At 38.1% G+C, this 24,207-nt stretch overlaps 1 protein-coding gene across 4 annotated transcripts in view; it reads right to left on the bottom strand.

Moving 5' to 3' along the window:
* CFAP20DC (CFAP20 domain containing) overlaps nucleotides 1-24,207 on the bottom strand; it is a 276,467-nt gene that overhangs the window by 234,099 nt on the left and 18,161 nt on the right. For 3 of the 4 annotated variants that reach the window (XM_006169141.3, XM_006169139.3, XM_006169143.3), the window contains exon 5: nucleotides 5,994-6,068. The exons of the other annotated variant lie outside the window; for it this stretch is intronic. In XM_006169141.3, coding sequence (XP_006169203.1) covers nucleotides 5,994-6,068 — 75 coding nt within the window. The remainder of the gene's footprint in view (nucleotides 1-5,993; nucleotides 6,069-24,207) is intronic. 4 annotated transcript variants of the gene reach the window in all.

Below are 24,207 nucleotides of genomic sequence, written 5' to 3'. Positions count from 1 at the left end.
TCGTTGGACTCCCATGTAGTCAACCACAGTTCAAGTCCCGGACCTGGTGGCTTAAACTTAAGCTGAGCACGTGTGCATGCATGCCCAAGATCCTGAGAGGAGAATGGAGGAGAAGGAATTGCGGTGTGGCCATCCCCCTGGGGGTGATTTCTCGCTTTCTCTCTCTCTCTGTCTGTCTTTCTCATGACCTATAGCAAAATCCTCTCAAAACAAAACAAAACAAACAAACAAACTCACACCAGGCATGAGTACCTATATGCCCAAAATCCCTAGAGGAGAATGGAGGAGAATGGATTGCAGTGTGGCCATCCCTCCTGGAGATGATTTCTTGCTTTTTTGTGGGTCTCTGTCTCTCCAGCAAGTGCACATGTCCTATAGCAAAAAATCAATCTTAAAAAATGTATAAAATGGGAGATGACATAGAAATCTTAATTATTTGGTTTTCTTGAATAAGTGAAAGATTTGGCAAACCTTAAGCCTGCTTTTCTATATGGTAGTAGAGCACCCCACCTCAATAACCAGTTTGCCTAATCCCCACTGACATTGAGCAGAGCACCTCACCTCATTAAGCAGTCTGCATAATCCTCACTGCTCCATTCTGCTCATTTCCATTTTCTACCTAGCCTTGCATAAGCTTGTGACTTTACCATCTCATTCCCCCCTAGTGAATACCAACATACTGTTCTTTAATAGAATCCTGCCTCCAGTTCTAAGTTTCCTAGAGAAAATGTCTTATACGGAGATTCTTAAGAACCTATGTAACCAGTTTCTATTGGATAAAGTAGAAGATTAATCTCAATCCTTCACCCCTTACTCTATGTATACATTTTGCCACATAACTTGATGATGTCCTCCCACTTGGGCAGGGTATTCACTATTTATTAACTTTAGGTATGGTCATGTACTTCCTTTTACCAAAAGAATGAGGAAGAATGGTTTGCTAGTTCCCAATGTGTCTCTGTCCTTGATATGGAAAGGGCCTTGGTAGTTTCTGTTTCTTCAGCTTGGGCCCTAGAATGAACACTATAGAGCAGACATTAGCCCAAAATTTAGTGAGGAAACAAGTCCACTCAGCATATTTACTTAGCTAAGCTCAGGCAAGATCAGCCAATTCCAACCTATCCAACAGATGTATGAGAAATGATACTGTTAAGCCACTTAATCTTTTTTTTTAAAATTATCATTATTATTTAGGTTTTTGCCACAGGGTGTGTGTATTCACCAAAGAGAGACAGAGAGAGGGAAAGTGAGAATTCATCCCATGAGGTGATGGCCATGCAGCAATCCCTTCCCTTCTAGTCTCCTGAGGATTTGGGGAATACATGCACACACACCCAATGTGTTTCAAGCCACTGGGTTCAAGACTCAAACCATGGTCAGCCATGTGGGAGTCCAGTGCCTTAACTACACCACCACCTGCTGCTGGCCCCAAGCCACTTAATCTTTGCTATGTAGGAAAAACTGATACAGACAGGTTCCAGGTAAAATCATCTTATATAATACTGTGTAATGTGGCAAATACCATTCTATTGACATATTTAAACTACATTACATGTGAATTTTGCTGTCAAATAATTTTTATACGCAAATAATTTTTATATAAATGTTTATATTCGGTCATTTTTATATCACTTTATATAAATTAAACAGATGTGAGAAAATACCATCTTATTTAGTATCCCACCATTATATTTCTAGAAAGACAATAACTGCCATAGAACTATCATTAGCTCTTAGTGTCATAAAAGTTTCAATGCATTAACGTAATTAAGTGTTTTCATCATCTGAGTCTTAATCTTCTTTGGTGGTCAATAGAGATTTCATTATTTGTGAACTAATCAAATTTAAGTATTGATTACTCTCATTTTCAGATGTGATGAGGCCTAAAAGACAATATGTGGTAGTAAATTCTCATCTGCAAAATATTCTAGACACACAGAATCAAGTGAAAACAAATGTAGTTTTCAGGGACAAGAATCTCCTATTTCTTTAGGAGAGTTGGAACTATAGTCTGAACACTATGAACTACAGATATAATACATAAATACTTTTTGGTAATTTGGAGATATAGAGGAAAGGAAATAACCTAGAAGATGTCACTTGTCAATGAAAATATTTTTAAAAATCCATCTATATGTGTTTATACATATTTAATATATTGTATATATGTATATACACGTTTATATGGACATATACACAGATGGAAGGATAGCTGTACTGATGGATGAATGGATGGAAAAGAGAGGAAGGGGGAAGCTAGAATGTAGAAAGTGGCAAAGGACTGCTACTTTCATCCCAGTTACCAAAACAAGCCTAACAAACTATAAATATTTTTTAAAAACCTATCAGAAAGCAATTTTAAATAAACTAAATTCCAGAAGTGAATGAGCTCTTCACGGTAGAGGAGAGACCCATGGTTATTCTTATTTCTAGTGGGGCAGAAGAAAAACAAGAGATCAACTATGGGTACAGGTAAGGGAAAACCAACCTACCTTTTAACGGCTGCATACTGCCTACAGAAATGAATTTGAATTCCAAGAGGTCCGCACTATGAAACAAGTCTGCACCTGTCTGCTAACTTTTTCCTCACGAATCTTCAAGTATTAGGGTACTATACTGAATGTAGAAAGTGAAACAGGAGGTGGAGGGATATCAATCTGAGGCATTTGGGGATTTCAGCTACCAGAGGGAGGCTTGAGGTAGTCAGAAGAGCTGAAAGATGTCTCTCCAAGGTATTCCAGACCTTCACAAAATAGCCTTCTTACTCAGGAGGCATGGGTCAGGCATCAGGAGAAGAAAAGATCTTCCAAGACACAGAAAGTCAGAAGTAGGAATACACTCTGTAGTGGCTCAAAGACCTGGCCATTTATACCATAAAACAAAAGAAGATCCCCACAGTTGTGAAAGCTGCCATTCATCTGTAAATTGCCAAGTCTTGCCCACAGTCAGAGCCCTTGCCTGATAAAGGGAAAGATGCAGCTTTGCCATCCATACAAGTGAAGCTAGTAATGACCCAAATCAAACTGAAGCTACAACAAATCTCAGACCCAGCCCAACCAGCCCTTCCTCTATTATCCTAAAAGAGATGTGTAGCTCTTTCCTGAAGGTGGTATTTATTTTGAGCATTACTTTTCTCTGTACACAATGTGTAGAACATAATCTAAAAATAAAAGACATACAAAGAAGAAAACCACAGTCTTGGTTCAATAAAATCAGATGCAGATATGACCCAGATGGACAATTATTTGTTGGGTAATTGGTCGCTGTTTTTAAATCACCAGCAGCATTTCCTTTACAAGGATACATTTAATAAACAGAAAAACATTAGTATTCAATGAGAGGTGCAAAGAGTTTAATTTTTAAATTTTCTTGTTATAAAAAACATATAAAAATTTTGAGTATTTATTCCTTTCCAGACACTGACTGAAATAATGAAGCTGCAAAATAAAGCATAACACATTACTTCACGGAAGTCAGTCTACCAGAAAAGACGTAACTGTGCATAACTATAAATTAACAAAAAATATACTATCATAGGAGAATTAACATAATAAGATGGGAAGCACAGAAGAAGAGGTAGTTGTTCATTTAACCTGGGAGGCTCAGGGAAAACTTTAGAAAGATGCTTTAACTGAGTTCAAAGAATGAATGGGATTTCACAGATGGAGAAGAGAAAAGGCACAGAAGTGAAAGGATAGCAAGGATATGAAAGAATGAGACAGTTGCATGATATATCAACAGTGCAGAGGTTTTAAATAGCACAGGGCCAAGGGAATATGCTGAGAGAAAGAACAGAAGTGGGGCAGCAGATGAGATTGGACAAGACAATTGGAGCAAGAATGAAAAGGCCTTAAATACCACATCAAAGAGCACGGAAGGCTTTTAAACCAAGGAAATAATAAAACCAAATTTACATTTCTGACAAATATTTCTACAACTTGTAATACTATATTATAACTGTTTATTAGTTGGTCCCTTCCACTGAATTATGAACACTTGAAGGTAAGAAGAGAAGGGAATTGATCAAGGAAAAGGGAGTAGAAATTAAAAAGAGAAATAAAATTAGAGAGCTGAGATAAAAAAAAAATCACTGGCTTTTTTTTTTCCCTGTGGCTGCAAGTTTTATCACTAAAATTATCCATCAATACTGTTCTTCTATTTGTAAATAATGAGGTTTATTAATACAGCAATGCTGGTTCAATTTATTTCCATATAAGAACATAAGTAAAAGTTTATTTTTATAATTCCAAAGTAGACCATGTTTATGTTATTTTTTGGTTGGCTGTTTGTTTTAGAGAGATTTTTGCTATAGGGTGCGTGCACTCATTGGAGAGCCAGAGACAGGCAGAAAGTGAGATATCACCCCCCCAGCAGGGTTGACCATGCCACAATCCCTTCTCCTCCATTCTCCACTTAGGATTTTGGGCATGCATGCACATGTGCCCAGCATGAGTTTTAAGCTGCCAGGTCTGGGACTCAAACCATGGTCAACTATATGGGAGTCCAGCAATTTAACCATTACACCACCTAGTGGTCCCAGTAAACCATGTTTTTTAAAAAACACATAATGTGCAATTTCATAAGACTTAGGTATTAATCAAGAAAGAGAAGTGTACTGGTTAGGAATGTGTTAGGCTACAGGTATCCCCCGACAAACAGTAGCTTAAATAAGAATACTGTTTACTCACTAAAGCCCAGGGGTAGACAGTTCAGAGCAGGTTAGTGGCTCAATGATACTAGTAGGGACCCAGGTTTGTCTCTATCTTTCCACTATGTCATTCTCAGTTTTTGCACTTATACTTTCAAGAAGGCTGCTGTACTTCCATATACATGTTCATATTTCAGGAAGAAAAGAGGAAAGAGCAAAGTGCCCAAAGGACTTAGGGATGAAAGTGCAAGCTGAGTTGGTCCTTTTAAAAAAGCTCCCCTAGGAGTCCCATCTAGAGATTTCCCCTTGTGCTTCATTGGCCAGAACCAGGTTACATGGCCTTCTCTAGTCATTGAGGAGTCTAGGAAAGGTGAGTCTGCTTAACTTGGCTCATTGTTACCCTGTCCAAAACTCTGTTCTAGAAAGAAGTGAGGAACAGATACAGGTAAGCAATTAGCAGTGTTTGCCACAGAAAATATAAAATCTTGCCCAACTTTTCTGTTAGATTCCAATCCAACTACCATAAGACACATGCCACAGAACACCCAGCTTGCCCATAAAGGAAGACAAATAATTGTCTCTTTAGTAATCAGGCAATTTATGCCGTTAACGTAGGCTTAGATACATGTCTTCTACTTGAAAAGATGTTCCCAGCATAATATAATTTGAAGAATAAATTTAAAACACAGACAGCAATTTTGGAAGTTTACCTAAATTCATTATACACAAAAAGGCTTTTAGGAGTTACTACAAAAGGCTGGCATGTTATCTGTTACATATATCAACACTAGTGAAAGTATATGCACACTTGTTACAACTCCAAGTAGCATAAGTACTAACACCTGCACATACTCAATATTCTAGATGCTTACCAGGAATGGTAGAATAAGCCAGCTGCTATTTTCCTTTCTGCCTAAATATTTTCCAAATATTAAGCTATTTTTGTTACTGCAAAGGGGTAACAAAATTCACAGAACTAAGCATTTAACAATTGGCTACTATATTTATGACAGATGGCTACATTTACAATTACTAACAATCTTCCCACTGTTTGAATATAAAAACAAAAAAAAAAACCACATAAATTACATGCTCAGTTGCCTTACTTCTAATTTAACTTAAGGGAGTAAGAATTAATTTGATCTAACTATTTTAAATATTTGCCAATAGGATGAATTCAGTGACGTACAGAAGAATAATACTGAATTCACTGTCTTCTACTTCTTGCCACTAAACAATATATCAGCTTGCTTTTCTACTGAAATTGCATAAAACAGATAGGACAGCTAATTTAAACAGTTGTTTGCACATTCAATATTTATAACCCGAATCTTGCATGACTGACTGGAAGCGGTGAGTTAGAAGGTTTAGCTCAGCTGCTGCCTGGAGTGATGGATGGCCTCGAAGAATTTCTTGTTCACTGACCAGATCAATCACATAACAGAAAGAAAAAAAAAAAAATAAGATCAGCCTTAAACTAGATTCCCAACATTTCCATCTGTATGCAAAGCTGTTGCAAGAAGAAATGTATCATAAAACGTAATGCAAAACTACTTCAAAATAGAAATCAGCCAGAGATGATATAAAATGCAAATAAAAAAGATAAGGTGACTGGCTGATATTCTACTTTTTAACAAAATATTAACTGAAACGTTATGGTAGTTATAATCTGGAAAGCGATTTCAATCCACAATGATACTTTCCTTAAGCTCAGACTCGCAAGTAAAAAGGGGCTAACTTTTTACCAATCACTGAAAGGCCTGCTATCTTTCTTTGGCAGTACTTGTGGCTGGATTTTATTTAATCAAAAGAAAAAGCAATGTTGTGGCAATTATTAAACACCACTACTTTTATTTCCATCGTGGTCCTATAAAATGAGTCTCTTAAGGTGTGAACAGACATCTTACATTTCAAATTCATTTATTAATGGCTAGCCCCCAAACACCTGCATCAACAGTGGAAGGCAGTTGTAGAGCATTTGGCCAGGCCTATTTGGAGACTCCTTAACTGTGCTAGAACAGCTCTGACTGGTCTGCGAGGCTACACCATGTCTCCTCTCAGCTCCTCAATGGTGTCAGGTGGGGAGCTTGGAAATCTGCCATAGAGGGAGCACTGATTTACATTACAAATATGCAAACACTAAACATCAGGGCAAAGTGCCAGAATAAAGACAGAGAAAAGGGAAGGCAAAGAGAAAAAGAAGGGAAGGAGGAAGAGGAAGAAGAAACAGAAAATAGAAGGAAAGAGACAAAGGAAGAAGTGGGAAGAGAAGGACAGAAGAGCAAAGAGGAATAGGGAGATGAGGGAAGAGGAGGCTGCAGGCTCCTGGAAACACCCTACCAGGTCCTATAGCAATTAATTCACATTTACCTCACTTTAGGAACCAGTTGTATTCCTGAAGAGCTTTGCATAAAGAACAGTCTTAGAATAAAGGAGTTGAAGAGGCCTCACAGATGTTCAGACATCTGCCCACAGGAAGGACAAATGTCTAAAAAATGCTGGACACATGGTTCTCTATGCTCAGGGCTAACCGGAAGAGATGGAGGCTCCAGAATTGTGGACAGAAATCTTTCTGCTGCTAAAATCTGTTTTACTGGGGGTTGGCAGGTGGTATGGTAGTTGAGGTGTTGGACTCTCACATGGCCAAAATCACAACATATAAATTTTTTTAAAAAAAATCTATTTTACTCTTTAGAAGCCAGAGAAAGGGTTATCTTTTGAAGCAGTGGGTGAGGAGCACCTGGCCATGTTTTTGTATTCAAGCAGTACCAGTGTGCCCAGGCTGGGGCTGATCCTGGGAAGCAGACAGACCCTGGGTTCTGGCCACTGAGAGTTGTTATGATTCCCTATGGCAGTGATTCTCAAAATTCAAGTGCAGCAGCAAGAACTGTTTAAAACACAGACTGCTAGGCTTTGTCCCTAGAGTTTCTCTCTGTTGGTCTGAGGTAGGATCCCAGAATTTGAAGTTCTAACAAGTTCCAAGGTTGCTGAGGCAACCGGTAAAGGGACAACACTTGGAAAAGCACTGGCTTAGTGGAATAAAAACACTCTGGAGGGTCAGCTAGAGTGGGTACTGTTCAAGTCCCAGATCTAGTGGCTCGAAAAACATGTTGGGTGCTTGTGCACCCATATTCAAAATCCCAGGAGGAGAAGAGAAGGGAATGCAGCATGGCCATCCCCTGGGGGATGATTTCTTAATTTCTATGTCTCTGTCTTCCTCTCCCTGGCAAGTGCACATGCCCTATAGCAAACTAAACAAACTCTGGAAATGACTAAAACCCAAACTGAAGACTATGAGGTGGCTTTTTTTTTTTTGGTGGGGGAGGTTTTTGCTATAGGGCACATGCACTTGCCAGAAAGAGAGACAGAGACAGAAAGTGAGAAATCACCCCCCCAGGGGGGATGGTCATGCCACAATCCCTTCTCCTTCATTCTCCTCTCAGGATCTTGGACACACATACACATGCCTGGTGTGAGTTTAAGCCACTGGGTCCGAGACTCGAACCGCAGCTGACTACATGGGAGTCCAGTGACGTAGCCATTACACCATCTGCGGGTCCCAATGAGGTGTCCTTTTAGCAAGAATTCAAATGAGAGAAATGTACACAATTCCTGAGGGGCAGGAATTCTGAGAGGGAAGAAAAAGGTGTCAGACTAATTTTCCCTGCTGGCACTCTGCCCTCTGTTCGCTGTGGCATCCAGCGAACTTTCTCTAGTAGCCAACTTCAGAGTCTCATCCTGACCAATAGCCTGAAATCTTCTCCTTACCCACAGGGGTCAGCAGTCTTCTGAAACCATTTTTTTTTTTTTTTGAGAGGTTTTTGCTATAGGACACGTGCGCTCACCAGACAGAGAGACAGAGAGACAGAAAGTGAGAAATCACCCCCCAGGGGGGATGGCCACGCCGCAATCCTTTCTCCTCCATTCTCCTCTCGGGATCTTGGGCACACACGCACACGCGCCCAGCGTGAGTTTTCAGCCACCGGGTCCGGGACGCAAACCGCAGTCGACCACGTGAGAGTCCAGCGACATAGCCATTATGCTAACTGCTGGTCCTGAAACCATTTTTATAGTACAACTATATGTAGCCTAAATAGTACAGTAAGTACAACTGAATTAAGTAACAATATATGCCTCATCTAAACTAACACAGCCATACTTTCTCTCTAGGTATTTTCAAATTGCCTGATGGGATTGGAAATGAAGGAGAAACAGAAAAAGTCAAGATGAAAGAGGGTGTTGAAGGCTTTAGAGTGCTGGCTTCCATACCCAGCTCCTTCACTGCTCTCAAGCATTCTTGAACTTGATGCCCCCCCCCATTAGAATTCACTCAAGCTGGCTTGGTAAACAGAGGTGAATCCAAATGAATCTAGCCCCTCTCCACGACCTTAGCAACTGCTATGGTTTGTGTCCTCCTGGTTCATGTGTTGAGATTTGGTGAGCCATTGTAATGGGAGAAAGAGGATGGAAACTTAATCTGACTATGGTGTTGACAGATGGACCCTTTGGGGAGATGAGGATGGGGGGTACAGTCCATGACTGAATACTTGTGGGTTTATAAGGAGACACAGACAAAGCCACACATGTGCTCTTGCTCTGTCTTGCTGTATGATGCTCCCTTGCCATGTCATTAGCCAGCAGGAGTCCTGACCAGATGCAGTCCTTGACCTTACATCTCCAAAAGGGAAGCTAAAAAAACCTTTCTTCTTATAAATAAACCCAGACTTGGGTATTTCTCTTATTGGCAACACGAAGGACTAATAAACTTTACTACCAAAAACTACCGTCTGGAACATGAGATACATTCCCAAATTTTTACCTTGTTAGTAGTCTATGCCACGAGTCTATAAACAAGTGAGCAAACAAAAACCCCTATACCTATTTTCTTTTTGTTAGTTGTTGAAAAAGTTATATACAGCCTCTGTACCATTTTTGTTTTTAATGCTAAGTTGAAAAAAAAAAGCCTATATTACTCTTTGTTATTAGGAGTATCAGGATTCTTTATGCCAAAAGTTAACAGAAAACCCAACTCAAGCCAGTTCACAAAATGTACTGTATCAGCTTAAGTAACTGGAACCACAGAAGTAGGGCAGGACTAATTACTTTAGCAACTCACAATCCTCATCAATGACCCAACTTGTATCTATTTCTCCCCTTCTGTCATCTGGTATCAGTTTTATCCTCATGGTCACAAAATGGGTGCCAGCTGTAAACAGAGTGCTCCTAATCTATTATCTCAAACAATAGTCCTAAAATTCACTCAAATTGGCTCAGTATAGGTCAAATTTCCACTCCTAAAAGAACAGATGTGGCTAAATAAATGGAATGCACTAGTTAAACTATCAAAGCCCACTCTAAACAGTGATCAGATGTACCAGACATATATAGACTGCATAGACAAATTTCAGATAATTTTCTGAAGAGAAAAATGTGGCAAAGTATGCTATCCAGACAACCAACAAATGTCTACCACACTCGGTTCTTACATATGTCACTAGAAAATAGCTTAAAAATTCACTTTATTTTTCTTAAAGTTTATCTATTTTATTCACAACAAAAGTGTATGCATGAAGTCAGGAAGTGAAGTGGTGGTTGGAGCACTGGACTCCCACATGGCTGATTATGGTTCAAGTACCAGACCTGGTAGATTGAAAATCACTCCAGGCACACATGCATGTGTGCCCACAATCCTAAAAGGAGAAGGGATTAAAACATGGCCATTGCCCCTGGAGGGATTTCTCACTTCCCCTCTCTCTTTCTCTCTCTGGTGAGCTTATGCATTCTATGGCATAAATGCTAAAAAGAAAAAATAAAGTGCATAGAGAGAGGAGAGAGAGAGCACGTGCGCACACAAAAGAGATGCCCTTGGCAGGGTCTCATCACAGTGCGATCCCCTTTCCCTAGCATTCCAGCTCATCAGGATCTTGGATATGCACACCAGCACCTGGTATGTTTTCAGGATGACCAAGAGATCTGAACCCACAGTTGGCTATGTGGTCTTCAGCACTGCAGTTCAGTTTGCTTTCAACTGCACCACGAAGCTGGGCCAAAATTCACTTTATTTTGTGACCACTATAGTAACAATTAGTTCAGCCACGGATCATCATGCTAAATTAGCAAATGAGAGTTTATTGAGGAATGAGTTATTTATATATTGGGCTGTTGTGTAAATCATGACACATTTTGAAAATACATAGAAAAATATGTCATGCTTTCTTAATGACCTAATGATTTCAAATAAATGATATGCCATTTTTAAAGTAAAAAAAAAAATTTAGATAGTAACTTTACTACGAGGAAGTCTGCTATATTCATTAATCAAGTGACAGTGATCAAAGTTAACATCACCTATAAACATCTTTCGATAAACTGCACTGAGAAGGACACAGCATCACTTGGATAGTACTTCTGCAAAAAATGCCTCACATGAATCTAATCATAAGGAAACATAAAACAAACTCAATTAAGGGGCAATCTACAAAATAAATGACCTGCACTTTTCACAAATGTCTTTGATGTGAAAGGACATAGAATGAGAAGCCATTTCAAATTAATGGAGACTAAAACACACAAAAATTAAATGTACTATACAATTCTGTATCAAAAGGCTAATGTTATGAAGGACAGTATGTCTATAATTCACAGAAAACAGTACTCTATCAACATTAATTGGTTTTGAAAATGATAGTGTGGTTATGTAAGTGAATGTTTTTATTGGTAGTAAATACATACTAACACATTTAGTAAAGGGTATGAGGTCTGTAACTTATTCTCAAATAGTTTGAGGGAAAAAATGTGTATGCTCTCTCTCTCTCTCTCTCTCACACACACAAAGAGTAAAAGCAAATGTGGGAAAATGTTCATTGGTGACAATGGACACACATATGCAAACAAAGAGTAAAAGCAAATGTGAAAATGTTCATTGGTGACAATGGATGAAAAGTATAAGCCAGTTCTTTGTGCTACCTTTGCAACTTCAAGTTTAAAAATAAAAAAAAAAAAAGGTTAAAAAAAATTAAATTGGGCCAGCAGGTGGTACAGCCATCTTAAGGCAGCCAGATCGCTGAGGGCTGAGTGATTCGGGTCTGGGATCTAGTGGCTTAAAAAGCACTCTGGGCATGCCTGCATGCCCAAAATTCTAAGGGGAAGCTAGGAAGCCATTCCCCCACTAAGAGTACTTTCTCACTTTCTCCTTCTCTCTGTATGTCCCTCTCCTGTGAGCACCCATGACTTAGAGCAAACTGGGAAAAAAGAAAAAGTAAGAAAATTTAAATTACAGATCGAATGATTCTACGACTTGCCTGAAAGCATACTATTACTATTTTGTACTGCAGATTAAGTTTTATAAAGCAAACATGCTAACAATAAATCACGAAGTCCTATGTTAACTTATTTAGAAATTTAGTTGTAGTCTGGTGGAGGCTGATATGTCTTGGCCAAACCTTGCTGTTTCCTTTCTCCTGGCTGACAGACTACATTTGTTAGTCTCCAATGCTCTTATTGGTGGTTTATGAGTTCTGGCCAGAGAAAGTGACCCCTAAGATCCTCCCATGTGGTCTCCATTCTCTATTCTACTGATCAGACACAGCAGAGGACTCTGAGAGAGAAGGCCCTAGAGAGAAGATGGAAACAGCTTTGATCCCTAAATGAATGTGGGTGACAGAGTCACTACCATGGGCCTACAGTGGATTGTGATATGAACAAGAAATGAACCTTACTGTGTCAAGCCAGTGGGATTTGGGGTTTTTTTTTATATATATTTTTTTACTAATAGACATACTTAATTCATAAATCAACAGACAAGTGATACTTCAGGAAAATGCACTGAGGGTGTCATGTGCTTGTTTTCAGAATGTATTTTAGAAAGGCAGTTTTTGAATTCTGACTAAGGGATTCTTGGTTCTCAAGGAGTAGTATGGGGATCCTGTGGGTCTCCAAGAATGTTCAGAGTTCAGTGAGGTCAAAGTATCTTTATAACAATATAAGATGTTATTTATCCCTTTCACTGTCTTCTCTTACAGTACACTGTAGAATTTTTCAAAGGTGACATGATGTGCTATGTCCCAACAGATTGAATGCAGAAACAGACAAACAAATCAGCTGTCTTTTTTTTTTTCTGAGAGGTTTTTTGTTTTGTTTTTTGTTTTTTTTTTTGCTATGGGGCATATGTGCTCGCCAGAGAGAGACAGAAAGCGAGAAATCACCCCCTAGGGGGTATGGCCACAATGCCATCCCTTCTCCTCCATTCTCTTCTTGGAATTTTTGGCACACACGCACATGCAGCATGAGTTTTAAGCTACCAGATCTGGGACTTGAACCGCAGTTGACTATGTGGGAGTCCAGAGATATAACCATTATGCCATCTGCTGGCCCCTCAGCTGTCTTCTACTTAGCCAGACATTAAAGAGATTTACAAAAATGCAAAGCAATGTTATACTTTAATAAATATTTTTTGCTTTGAAAAACATATTTTTATGCTACAGTTATTTATTAAGTATTTATTCTAACATGTAGTGGGTTTGTAAATAATAAATATCTTTTGAATTACTTAGTATTAATTTCTAATAACAAATGCAGAACAATACAAACTTTATAAACAAAAAGCTTTCTGAGGTCTTCAATATTTTTTAAGTGTGTAAAAGGGATCCTGAGACCAAGGAGTTTGAGAAGTAATACAACAAAGAAGTATGAATAATCTGAGAATCATAATACTTTAAACAAAATAAATTCACATTATCAATACATTACGTCATCAGGAAAGTAATTACATATTTTTCTGTTTTTCTATGCAAAAATGCATCATGACTTTCCCGACAACCCAATATAAGAGAAAGGGATAGTGAGGATTCTCACTTGACCCTTATTAATGGAAGAGCATTGAGTCTAGAACATAGTAGGTGTTCAGTACACATCTATTAAGTTCATAAGCTGTGCAACGATGATAACATGCCTACTTAAGAGTGTTGTGATAACTGAATAAAATAATATGTGTATATGCTTATGGTAGATATTCCCTGCTCACAATTATTCACTGTCCCTCTTTTGTATAGAATATTTTACACTATGCTGCTCCAACCAGTGACTCTAGGCTTAGCCAGGTTGGGTTGGACGTAAGTGGAAGTGATGCGAGCCACACATATCTGAGGAGAAGCTTTATTAGTTCTGCTTAGACTCTAGCTCTTCTGCTCTCACCTCATGTCACAGAGAGGGACTGTTTGTTTGAGCCAGGTTCTGGAATGTGAAGACACAGAATAGTCAACTTACAGTGAAGGGAGAGCTGCAGCCTACCCGTTGCTCTTGATAATATAGGACAGATATACATTAAATTGATGTATTTTAGGCTTGTTTGATACATTAGTAAACCTGGCAAGATACAGTATCAAACAAGCCTAAAATACTACAGATATTTCATAAACCTAACTGTTCTCTCTCTCTCTCTTTTTTTTTAAAAGTTTTTCTATAGGGTGCACTTATCACCACAGACAGAGACAGGAGAAAGAGAGAGAACTTGAGAAATTGCATCCTGGGGGGATGGCCATGGCACCATCCCTTAAGCACTCACATGTGCCCAGTGTGTTTATCAAGCTGCTGGGTCTAGAATTCCAACTTGCAGTGGGACCCAGCCACCTCAACCTTGATGTCACATACTTGCCCTAAACCTAACCATTCATTCTTTTTTTTTTTTTGAGAGGTTTTTGCTATAGGGCGCATGTGCTTGCCAGAAAGACAGAGAGAGACAGAAAGCAAGAAATCACCCCCCATGGGGGATGGCCACGCTGCAATCCCTTCTCCTCCATTCTCCTCTTGGGATCTTGGGCACACACGCATATGCACTTGGTGTGAGTTTAAGCCACCGGGTCTGGGACTTGAACCACGGTCAACTACATGGAAGTCCAGCAACATAGCCATTACGGTAACTGCTGGTTCCCCTAACCATTCTAATTAGCATTAATATTTAGCTAGAGAAGCACAGAGCCTACCCAAATTAACTAAGAAAATTTACACAGTATTACTGAGATAACCTTAGGATTCCAAGTAAATTAAGTACATGACCTTGGATAGAAGTGGCATCAAAGTAGACTGACTCTAATGAGAAATTTTGGTGACAATGTTCCCCTGGATGCTACTTGAGGGGCACAGAAACATCTGTAGACATCAGTGGCAGGTGCCTGACAAAGAAGTTCAAAGGTCTGTCAAGTATCTATAATCAGGGAGGAGTACAGTGGGTATCTTAGTGTATCTGCCTGTCCTGCTCACACCCCCTTCTCGGGGAATCTACCCCATCTGAAACTTCAAAAGCTGAAACCAAATAAGGAAGCATGAGCTTAAGATCAATGATTGGCCAAGAACCAATCCTGTTTTACTCTTTCAAATCTCGGAACCATTGAGTCATCAGGGAAGTCATGACACATTTCTGCACAGAAAAACAGAAAAAAATACTTCATGACTTTTCCAATGATTCAACAGAAGATGCCCAGGCTGAACCTGGTCAGCGGTGATAGGAGCTGGAGTTGTAGATTCAGAGGACACTGATGGCAGCCATTGTTGCCCACATGCACAATCACAAGTAATCACAGAAAGCCAGTATGCAGGATGGAAACAGAAGAACCAAAGTGACTTACAAACAGAACAAGAGGCTAGAGAGCAGCCACCAGGGAGAGAGATGCTGTTGACAACCAGCTTTCACAGCTGGGCACCTTAAAATCTCTCCATGTTCTTCCAACACCTGTTTTACTTGAGATAATTTGAACAGACCTCTGTTCCTAACAACCACATGATCGTTAAAAGAAGTTTTGTTTTTGATTTTGTTTTTTAACCTTTCTAATCTTGACTCAAAGACTAACTTCTTGGTGATTTTCAGAGAGCAGAGGTAGAAGAGAAGAGATTTGGATTATAGTAACAGAATTAACCTTCTGCAACTGAAAGTTCAAAGCACTTGCAGAAACATATTCATTTTTAAAAAGTGTCAAGAACCATGATTATAAAATCATATTACATCTTTTCAAACTCAAGTAATAAAAGATCTCAAGAAAAGAGGCTAGAGAGTCAGAAGTCTAAGACTTTCATCCTGGCTTTCCCACTAAGAAACATACTCTGGGAAATATGTGACCTTTTCTTCCCTGAAGCTCAGAGTTTTTCCTATAAAAAATAGGAAACTGGGTAAGTCTTGGAGATTCCTTTTAATAATGAAGAACTGAGCTGCTAAAACTTTTTTTAAAGTTCATTTTAACATGTCAGTTTTTATACAGTAAATATGTACATTTATTCCAATGGCTATTCAATAATCAAATACAGTTTTAAATGTTATTAAGAGATATTTGATTTTCCAAGTTCTAAATCAGTGGAATTTAATCTTAGAGTAAAAGAGAATGGTACTATCTGTGTATATGAAGCAGGACAGCTGTTCCTATTTACTGTAAACAAATGCAACAAGCCTCCAACCACTCTGTGAATTTCCTATCACTGTCACTGTTTTAGTTTATTCTAATAGCTTTTTAAGTATGAAATACATATAAAATGTAAGATCACTAATGTCTTCCAATAAAAAGGGGCAAACTACTTGGTTTTAATTAAAGTTGTCTGTGGGGAGTTCTTTTACAGGCTTCTAATCAGAGTTTTCATCTAAGAGTAAACTATGGAGTTCTGTAGCTTTAGTCCCACCTCAAAAACATTTACTGGTATATATCTTTACCCAAATAGCCATTTTGGGAAAATTCAAGAAAGTTAATTTCTCCTTACCTAAATTCTCTTGCATTTCCTTACTCTTGGATATTGTTATCATCCTAGAGAGATGGCTAAAAGAAATGCACTTTACACATGGCAGAGCAAACACAAGGTTAAACTAAGGCCCAGTGACTAGTTTCCCAGGAATTAAACATTGAGAAAGGCTAAACTGAAGTTTTCCCAATCCTGTTCACCTGCTTTTTTACTCTAATTCTAGGGATTTTTTCCTACCCTTTTCTTATCAAAGAACCATACTGACAGTATACCAATACAACACTACTGAAGACTCCCATGCACACAGAATTATCTTATGTGCTGTGGAAGTAACAACCATGAATAAGATGTGGTCCCTGCCCTCAAAATAATCATGTACAGAGTTACAGAAATGTGGAGGAAACACCAACTTGCTACAACTGGAAGATATGAGGAGTGTTTGTGTAGAACATCCATTTGAGTTTTAATTAAAAGAGCGAAAAAGTACAGAGCTGGGATTAGGATGGATGAAAACTTGCACTAAATACATGGGAGCTTGTGAGAAGCTTAGCAACCAAGGTGCCTATTGGCCTGCAGAGGGGACGGAATGGGTTATGGAGGGAGAGGTGCCTGAGATCAGATCTAGAAGAGCTTAGGGTACTCAGTGACCACCAACTTTGTGGGGCATGTGGATGAAGAAGCTTGGGTTGCAGCAAGTCCTGTGGTTTTTCTCCCATGAACCCAGGCTGTCTTAAGATCAAAATGTTAAACTTATGTAAGAATGAGTTAAAAATTAAAACAGGTCCTGCCACGGTGGTACAAGTAGCAGGCTGCTGCTGCATGACACTGGAACCGTATGGGAGGCTTGGATCCTGGGTCAACCTGAACATACCAGGTGCATCCATGTGTAGCGTGGCCCTAGCTGACTGGGGGTCTGGAGAAGTTTCATGGAGTAGTGAGACTCTGTCCAGAGTACTTTGTGAGTCTCTCCCCTTCATGAGAAAAAGAAATTTTAAAAAATAATAAAAACAAAACAAGACAAAAAACACAAAACTTTAAAAAGAAAAGCAGAGGGAATAGCAGTTGGTGTGATGGTTAAGATGTTGGACTCCCACATGGTCGACCTCAGTTTGAGTCCCAGATCTAGCAGCTTGAAACTCACGCCAGGCACATGTGCATTCATGCCAAAAATCCCAGGAAGGGAAAGGAGAAGGGATTGTGGCACGGTCTTCCTTTCTGGGTGATTTCTTACTTCCCCTCTCGCTGTCTGTCTCTGTCTCTCTCTGGTAAGTGTATGTACCCTATGGCAAAAACCTTAAAAAAAAAAAAAAGTAAAAGCAAATGTCAGGGTAAATTGCAACAAACTGAAACTTAGTCGAGTCTAATAAGACAAGAAATTAGAAATTGCTAAAAGAATTGCTAATATTGATCATGCACTGGACGAGTGGTTTTGTTAGGTCCCAATAAACATGTTTTTTAAAATAATCTCCACTGCCAGAAGTAGAAATTGGCTCTATTTTTTAAAAAAGATTTTATTTATTATTATTATTTTTTAATTTGACCAGAGATTGACAGAGAGAGAGAGAAAGCGAAAGTGAGGAAGTAAGCCATAAGGTCCTACTTAAACCATGGTCAGCCATGTCTAGAGTCTAGCACCTTAACCACCATGTCACCCACTAAACACCCTTCCCCAAACGTTTTAAAGTTCATTTAATTCTGCTATTGTCCATTGTAACAGCTGGGCAATGACTTTTATAAATGGGGCTTAGAAATTCAAAGTTCAATGATAGCCTTATTAGGTTTCAATTTTTTGTCTTCATTTTGAAGATCTCTAGCCTTGTTAGAGATGGGGAGTTGGTTGGGAAATACTTAAATATTTAGACCATTATGTGATAATATGATAAATACTATAACAAACATATAAAAGTGTTATCCTAAGATGTGCTTGTATTTTGGCAAAAAATTTTTGCAAACAAAAACTCTCAAGCCTCTACAGAGTTGAAATCCACTTTTTCTTATTTCAGGAGAAATTTGTGCCCAAGTTTGGCTCTTCCTGCCACTAACTGTATTTAATAAACTTGTACTTTCTTCCATTTTCCAGGAACTTTTTTTTTTTATAATCAGTTTTAATTGGGACCAGTAGATGGCGTACTGGGTATATTGCTGGACTCCCACATAGTTGATTACAGTTTGAGTTGCGGACCAGGTGGCTTAAGACTCACACTGGGTGCGGGTGCGTGTGCGTGTGTGGGTGCCCAAAGTTTCAAGAGGAGAATGGAGGAGAAAGGACTGCGACACGGCCATCCCCTAGGGGATGATTTCTTGCTTTGTCTCTCTGATGAGCACATATTCCCCATAGCAAAAATCTCTCTTAAAGAAAAAAAAGTATTCAATTTATTTATTTATTTATTTATTTAAAATTTGCTATAGGGCATAAGTGCTCACCATAGAAAAAGAGAAAGGGAGAAAGCAAGAAAAAAAGCTGCCAGGTCCCAGACTTGAACCACACTCAACCATGTAGGAGTCCAGAGCCTTAACCATCACGTCACCTACTGACCCTCTAGGAACTTTTTGAAAATATTTGTGATTTACTACATGTATGTCATCTCATGAAAGTCATTTATATGAATCCAAATAAAGATCCTAAATCATTTTAACATCCCAACAAGAAACTCCATAATTTATGTGAAAAGAATTACAAAAATCAGGAACCCTAGAGATAGCAGCTCTTCCTACAAGAGGACTCCCCTTGTATTTGCTGTTGGCCAACTTGTTTAAAGCCAAATGACTTCATTAAGGTTACATGGTAAATTTTAATTGCAAACTAGAAATCCATACCCCCCATACTATAATTGTTTTGGAATGCCAAAAGTGTCCTAAATATTGTAAGTTTTATATATTTTATATATTATATATTTCATATATTAACATATAACATATGTATTATATTCTGTTTTGTAGATGTTTCAAAATTATTTTTGTTTTGAGTATTTAAGACAACTACCTGAATAAAAATAAAATATAGTTGAAGGGAAGGAGAACCAAACCAGAGTCAATAATACTCCCAACCAAAAAAAAAGGTAAGGTATGTATCACTCAAGGCATGAAAGAAACATTCTCCTGACTCTCATAACAAAGGAGAGTGTTTAGAGGATCCTTGTGTGGCTGTGAGTCATCTTCAATCATTCCTGTTCTTGATGTAGCAGGAAATAGCAAAAACCTGTTTATTACACCTTAAGCCATTAAAAGTCTTCCTGCTTTATCTATTTTCCCCCAGGTCCTGCTTCTTCATGGGAAATTATCTGTGGTTCTACACTTGGTCTGGTCACTTGTAACTTCCTGCAGCTGACTTTTAAGTAAGTCATCAGCATTCATACTCAAACAACAGGAGTCATTTCCACTTTTCATGTCTATGCTGGTTGGTTCTCTGAGTCCACCGTCAGGTAGGCTTCCCACAACTGGCTGTTTTTCCATCCCTCATCAGGGATAAGTACTATAAAAATTTATAAGGAAAAAGGGCATGCCTAACTTGTCTTGAGATGCTTCAGGAGAGGAATTTAAAAATTAAATGTTACTGTACTCTTCCCTATAGAGATGTAAAAATTTTAATATTTACTGTATAGTTAGTATTTGGCATTATCAAATTTAATCCTCACTAAATTTGTCATTGTACAGGTGAGGCGTACCTTGCTAATAAATGGCAGAGCCTGTGTTGCTCAAGCCTATAATCTGACCCATTACAAGACCCTGACGCATGCCCGATAATTGATATAGCAATTTTAACAAACGCATGGACTTTTATTATTATTTTTGAGTAAGAATACCTTCAAACAATCCCCTTATGTGCCATTTTTCCTCCATTAGTATTTTGTTTTAGCTTTGAGCATACATCTAGATGATCTAAAGAGTACTGAAAATGTAATTTAGAAAAGTAAATGAACTAAGAAACAGGAAGAAAAAGTCTTTTCATAAACATATATTTAATAGATAATAGATAATAGACATCTGATTTATATACCTACCACATGTGTTATCTAAAACTTCTACATGAAACTTATTTTAAGGCATGCAAATTTAATACATTAAAAAGTCAGTATGCAAAGTGTCTTAAAGTGCACTCCTTACTAATGCATGTAATAAAATATACTGATTATGCAAGTACATTTAATTGGACATAATTAAAATAATGAGATTTAAATACTGATGATTTTAAAAAGAAAAAAATAGAAGTTGGAATTAGCCATGAGATGTATTCGAAATGTTAATGAAACTTGTAATATCATTATTACCTAGGTATACAATACTTCTAATACAAAAATGAGCTACTATTGGTCTTTTTGTCCAGTTCTAAACATGTAAGTTTAGAAATATATTTAACTGGTGACATAAAAGACTGTACTGATGAATACTACTTTGCATTCATTTGGATGATACCTCTTCACAAATAACTTGAAGAGCTAAATAGCAACCATTATTTTTTTTTTTAAAGGAAGGCATCAAAATGACCAAAAAATTAGAAAGCAAATTTTCTGCAGCAAGAGTTGTGCTTGGTTAACTGGACACTGTCTTAAGAGCCCTCATCAATGTCATTCTGACCTAAAGATATTGAATTTAAGAATTCTCTCCATTCTGGTAGCTTTATAGAGGCTGAAGAGGACCCATGACATATGAAAAGAATAGGTCTGCAGTTAGGAAGTTTTTCTGTTTAAAAACTTCAAAGGAACCTACTGTATCTGACGTCACTTTAGAAGGAAAGATAGGAGTAAATGTCAATAGAGTAGAAGGATCTGAAACTTGTATTGAATTTCTTTTATGACCTTGTTACAGAACTCAAATCAAGTTTACTCACCTAAGCACTACAAACCAAACTGCAGGCACATAGTGTGATGAAGGAAAGTATAGCTTTGTTGCGGTGTACAAAGCAAGGACACAGGCAGCTCAAGCCCCAAAGGTCTGGTTTCCCAGGAGTTCCCAACATGCATTTTAAAAGCAAAATTAAGGGTGGGAGTACAAGAGTAAGATCAGTTCTATGACTGGTTCAAAAGGGCATGATTATCTTGTGGGCTCTCTTTTTTGGTGGGAGCTTAGATAATCAAATTTCTGTTTCTGAAGGGGGTAATCGTCAGGTTGCTGCCTGGGTTCTCTGTGCTCACAGCCAGTAGTTTCCATTCTGCAAAAAATATTCTAAGTATTGAAGCTAAAACCCTATTTTTCCTTTAAATGGGAATTTTAGAAGTCTTATGGTCCTCATTCATGGCCAAGGTTGCTTGATTACCATAACCAAAGTCTGAAGTATCTTATCCCTTACTTTGGACCATTAAAATGTAAAACGACTTTGTATTCCAAGGACCCTTAGAAAGACATTTTACTTTTAGTTCAGCTCACTCATTATCAGTTTTGGAAATGTTCATTTTTTTCCTCAACTGAAGGAGAACTGAGGGGCTGACCTGCTCATGTTTATTTTGTTTGTTTGTTTTGGGGGGGTGGGACTGCTCAACTGCAACCTCTTTGTCTAGCTCAGTAGTAACAATACAGAAAGGTGATATAAATAATAATAAATAAAATTTTAAAATATTTTTAAATATTGTTAAAAAGAAATGGAAAAAGAAGCTTTTACATTGACATTGACCTAAACTCAATATTTCTTACAAAAAAACTATTTCTTCAATTAACTCTAGCAATTAAAATGAGAGTTCCCATTACCCTTTACTGATGATGAACTGAAACACAGAATTTAAGTGTCTAGCCCAAAACCATATAACTAAGAAGTAGATTAAAAGCAAAAGACAAAAACTCTAGAATAAGCATCATAAATCCTAGATTAAATTCTAGGTTAAAAATCATTAAATTCTAGGGGTCAACAGGTGACGTGATGGTTAAGGCAATGGAAGCCCTCGTCTCTAGTAACGAGTCAGGTCCTGAACCAGCAGCTTGAAAGTCACACCAGGTGTGTGTGCATGTGTGCATGCATGCCCAAAATCACAAGGGAAGAATGAAGAACAAGGGACTGAGGAATGGCCATCCCCCCTGCAGGGTAGTTTTTCACTTTCCCTATCTCTGTCTCTGTCTCCAGAAAGTGCATGTTACCTATGGCAAAAACCTTAAAAAAAAAAAAATCATGAATCTCTACTCTTATATAACTTTAAATACAGACCAGTGCAAAGTAGAGATCACAAAAGATCAGCTATAATTTGTAAGGACTTCTAGGGCTCTATCTTTTTAAAGACGTTAACACTTGCTTCCTGACTTTATCAGGTTCCAGACACAAGCAGTAATCCAAACAGCTAAGGGCTCAACATGTGAAAGCTTCTAGCAAAAATGCAGCAATAACATTCTCTAGGACCCACAGGCTAAGAATCCCCACCTCTCTAGACAGTACATGATGCCCATCACAAGCATGCAAAATGTTTTTCAACCCACATATTGAAAAAGCACTGGCTGAGATGAGAGAAATAATGTCAATTCACTAGAGGCATAACAGTACAAAATGTCTCTCGGAATTCGAGATGATGACAAAAATCAGGATAAAGAAAGGAATTAATGCAGCTCAACAATATTCAGTAAAATGAATGCAACTCTTGTCAAAAAATGTAATATTCCTAAATCATTTAGTGTGATTGGCAGCATCAAATTTAGTGAAATGGATTTCTATTTCAAGAGACAGTTGGTTCTTTTCCAAGAACTCAGGTTCACGCTGTTCCTTCTGTGTACCAGCTATCTGCCCTTCATCCCAGGCTCTAACGATTACCAAGTCCACACAGGGGAGCTGCTGGCCTCCCACTACCTTGGTGATGCAGTTGGGAAGATACCATAAAACAAAGGATTTTTAAAAACCTGTTGTTTATTCAACCATTTACCTTAAAGTCAGAAGGTCAGACACAGCTATACTAAACACTCTGGAAAAGAAAACTGCCAACTGTTACTATGAAATAAGCAAGTCAAAATGACTTCTATAAAAAGCAAGGAAATCTTTTCTGGGTTGACTCTTCAAACACTTAAATAATTCCATACGTCAGTGCTAAATACATTGTTAGTACAGTTAACAGTCATTTTGTTTCACACACAAAATGTAATGTGTTTGGATAATTGGTGAGCAGGTCAAGAAGTTCTGAAGCTATTTACCTGTAAGTACAAGATTCTGAATAGTATAATTTTTAGATGTGAAAGGAAAAAGAGGCCTCCACATAGATCAAAGTAAAGAATCAATAAAGAGGTAAATGGGCCAGTTCTGTGGCTCAGCAGTCATGTGCTGCTGGAGAAGCGGGATCCCATGTGGTAATCACAGTTCAAATCCCTGGACCAGTCATCCTAAAACATACTGAGCATGTGCACTAAGATCCAAAAAGCTAGAGGAATGGAGGAAGGGGATCACAGGGCCTGATTACACCCTCTCTCTTGTTCTCCCTCGCTCCCACTCTTGTGTGTGTATGTACTCTATCATTAAAAAAAAGAGAGATATAAACTTGTTTCCTAGTTTTTATGAAAAAAATTATTTATAATTATGATTATCTTATAATCTGAGATGCAAAATACTAAAAAACACACACAAAAAAATCTAGATAAAACTCTTCCTTTAACTTTCAGGCATTTACCTCTGAAAAAGGTAAACAGAAACATGTCAGCATGAAAGACCTTTCCTTCCCAGAAACCTAATGTTGAAACAGTGTAATGAGAAGTCTCTATAAAGAAGACAGAAAAGTTTTAGCACTTTCACCTTATACTAAAACTCAACTGAAATATTTATTATTATCTATTGGTTATGTACATACATAGTCAGAAAAAGGATATTTACAAGTCAGACAGCATGTTGTGGTGGCGTTAAATAACCTCTGACAAATTCCTTAACCTCCTGGATTTCGATT

The sequence above is a fragment of the Tupaia chinensis genome, unplaced genomic scaffold (genome assembly GCF_000334495.1).
Source record: "Tupaia chinensis unplaced genomic scaffold, TupChi_1.0 Scaffold146828_1, whole genome shotgun sequence".
Taxonomy (NCBI): Eukaryota; Metazoa; Chordata; class Mammalia; order Scandentia; family Tupaiidae; genus Tupaia; species Tupaia belangeri.
This window is presented reverse-complemented; position numbering and strand designations above follow the sequence as displayed.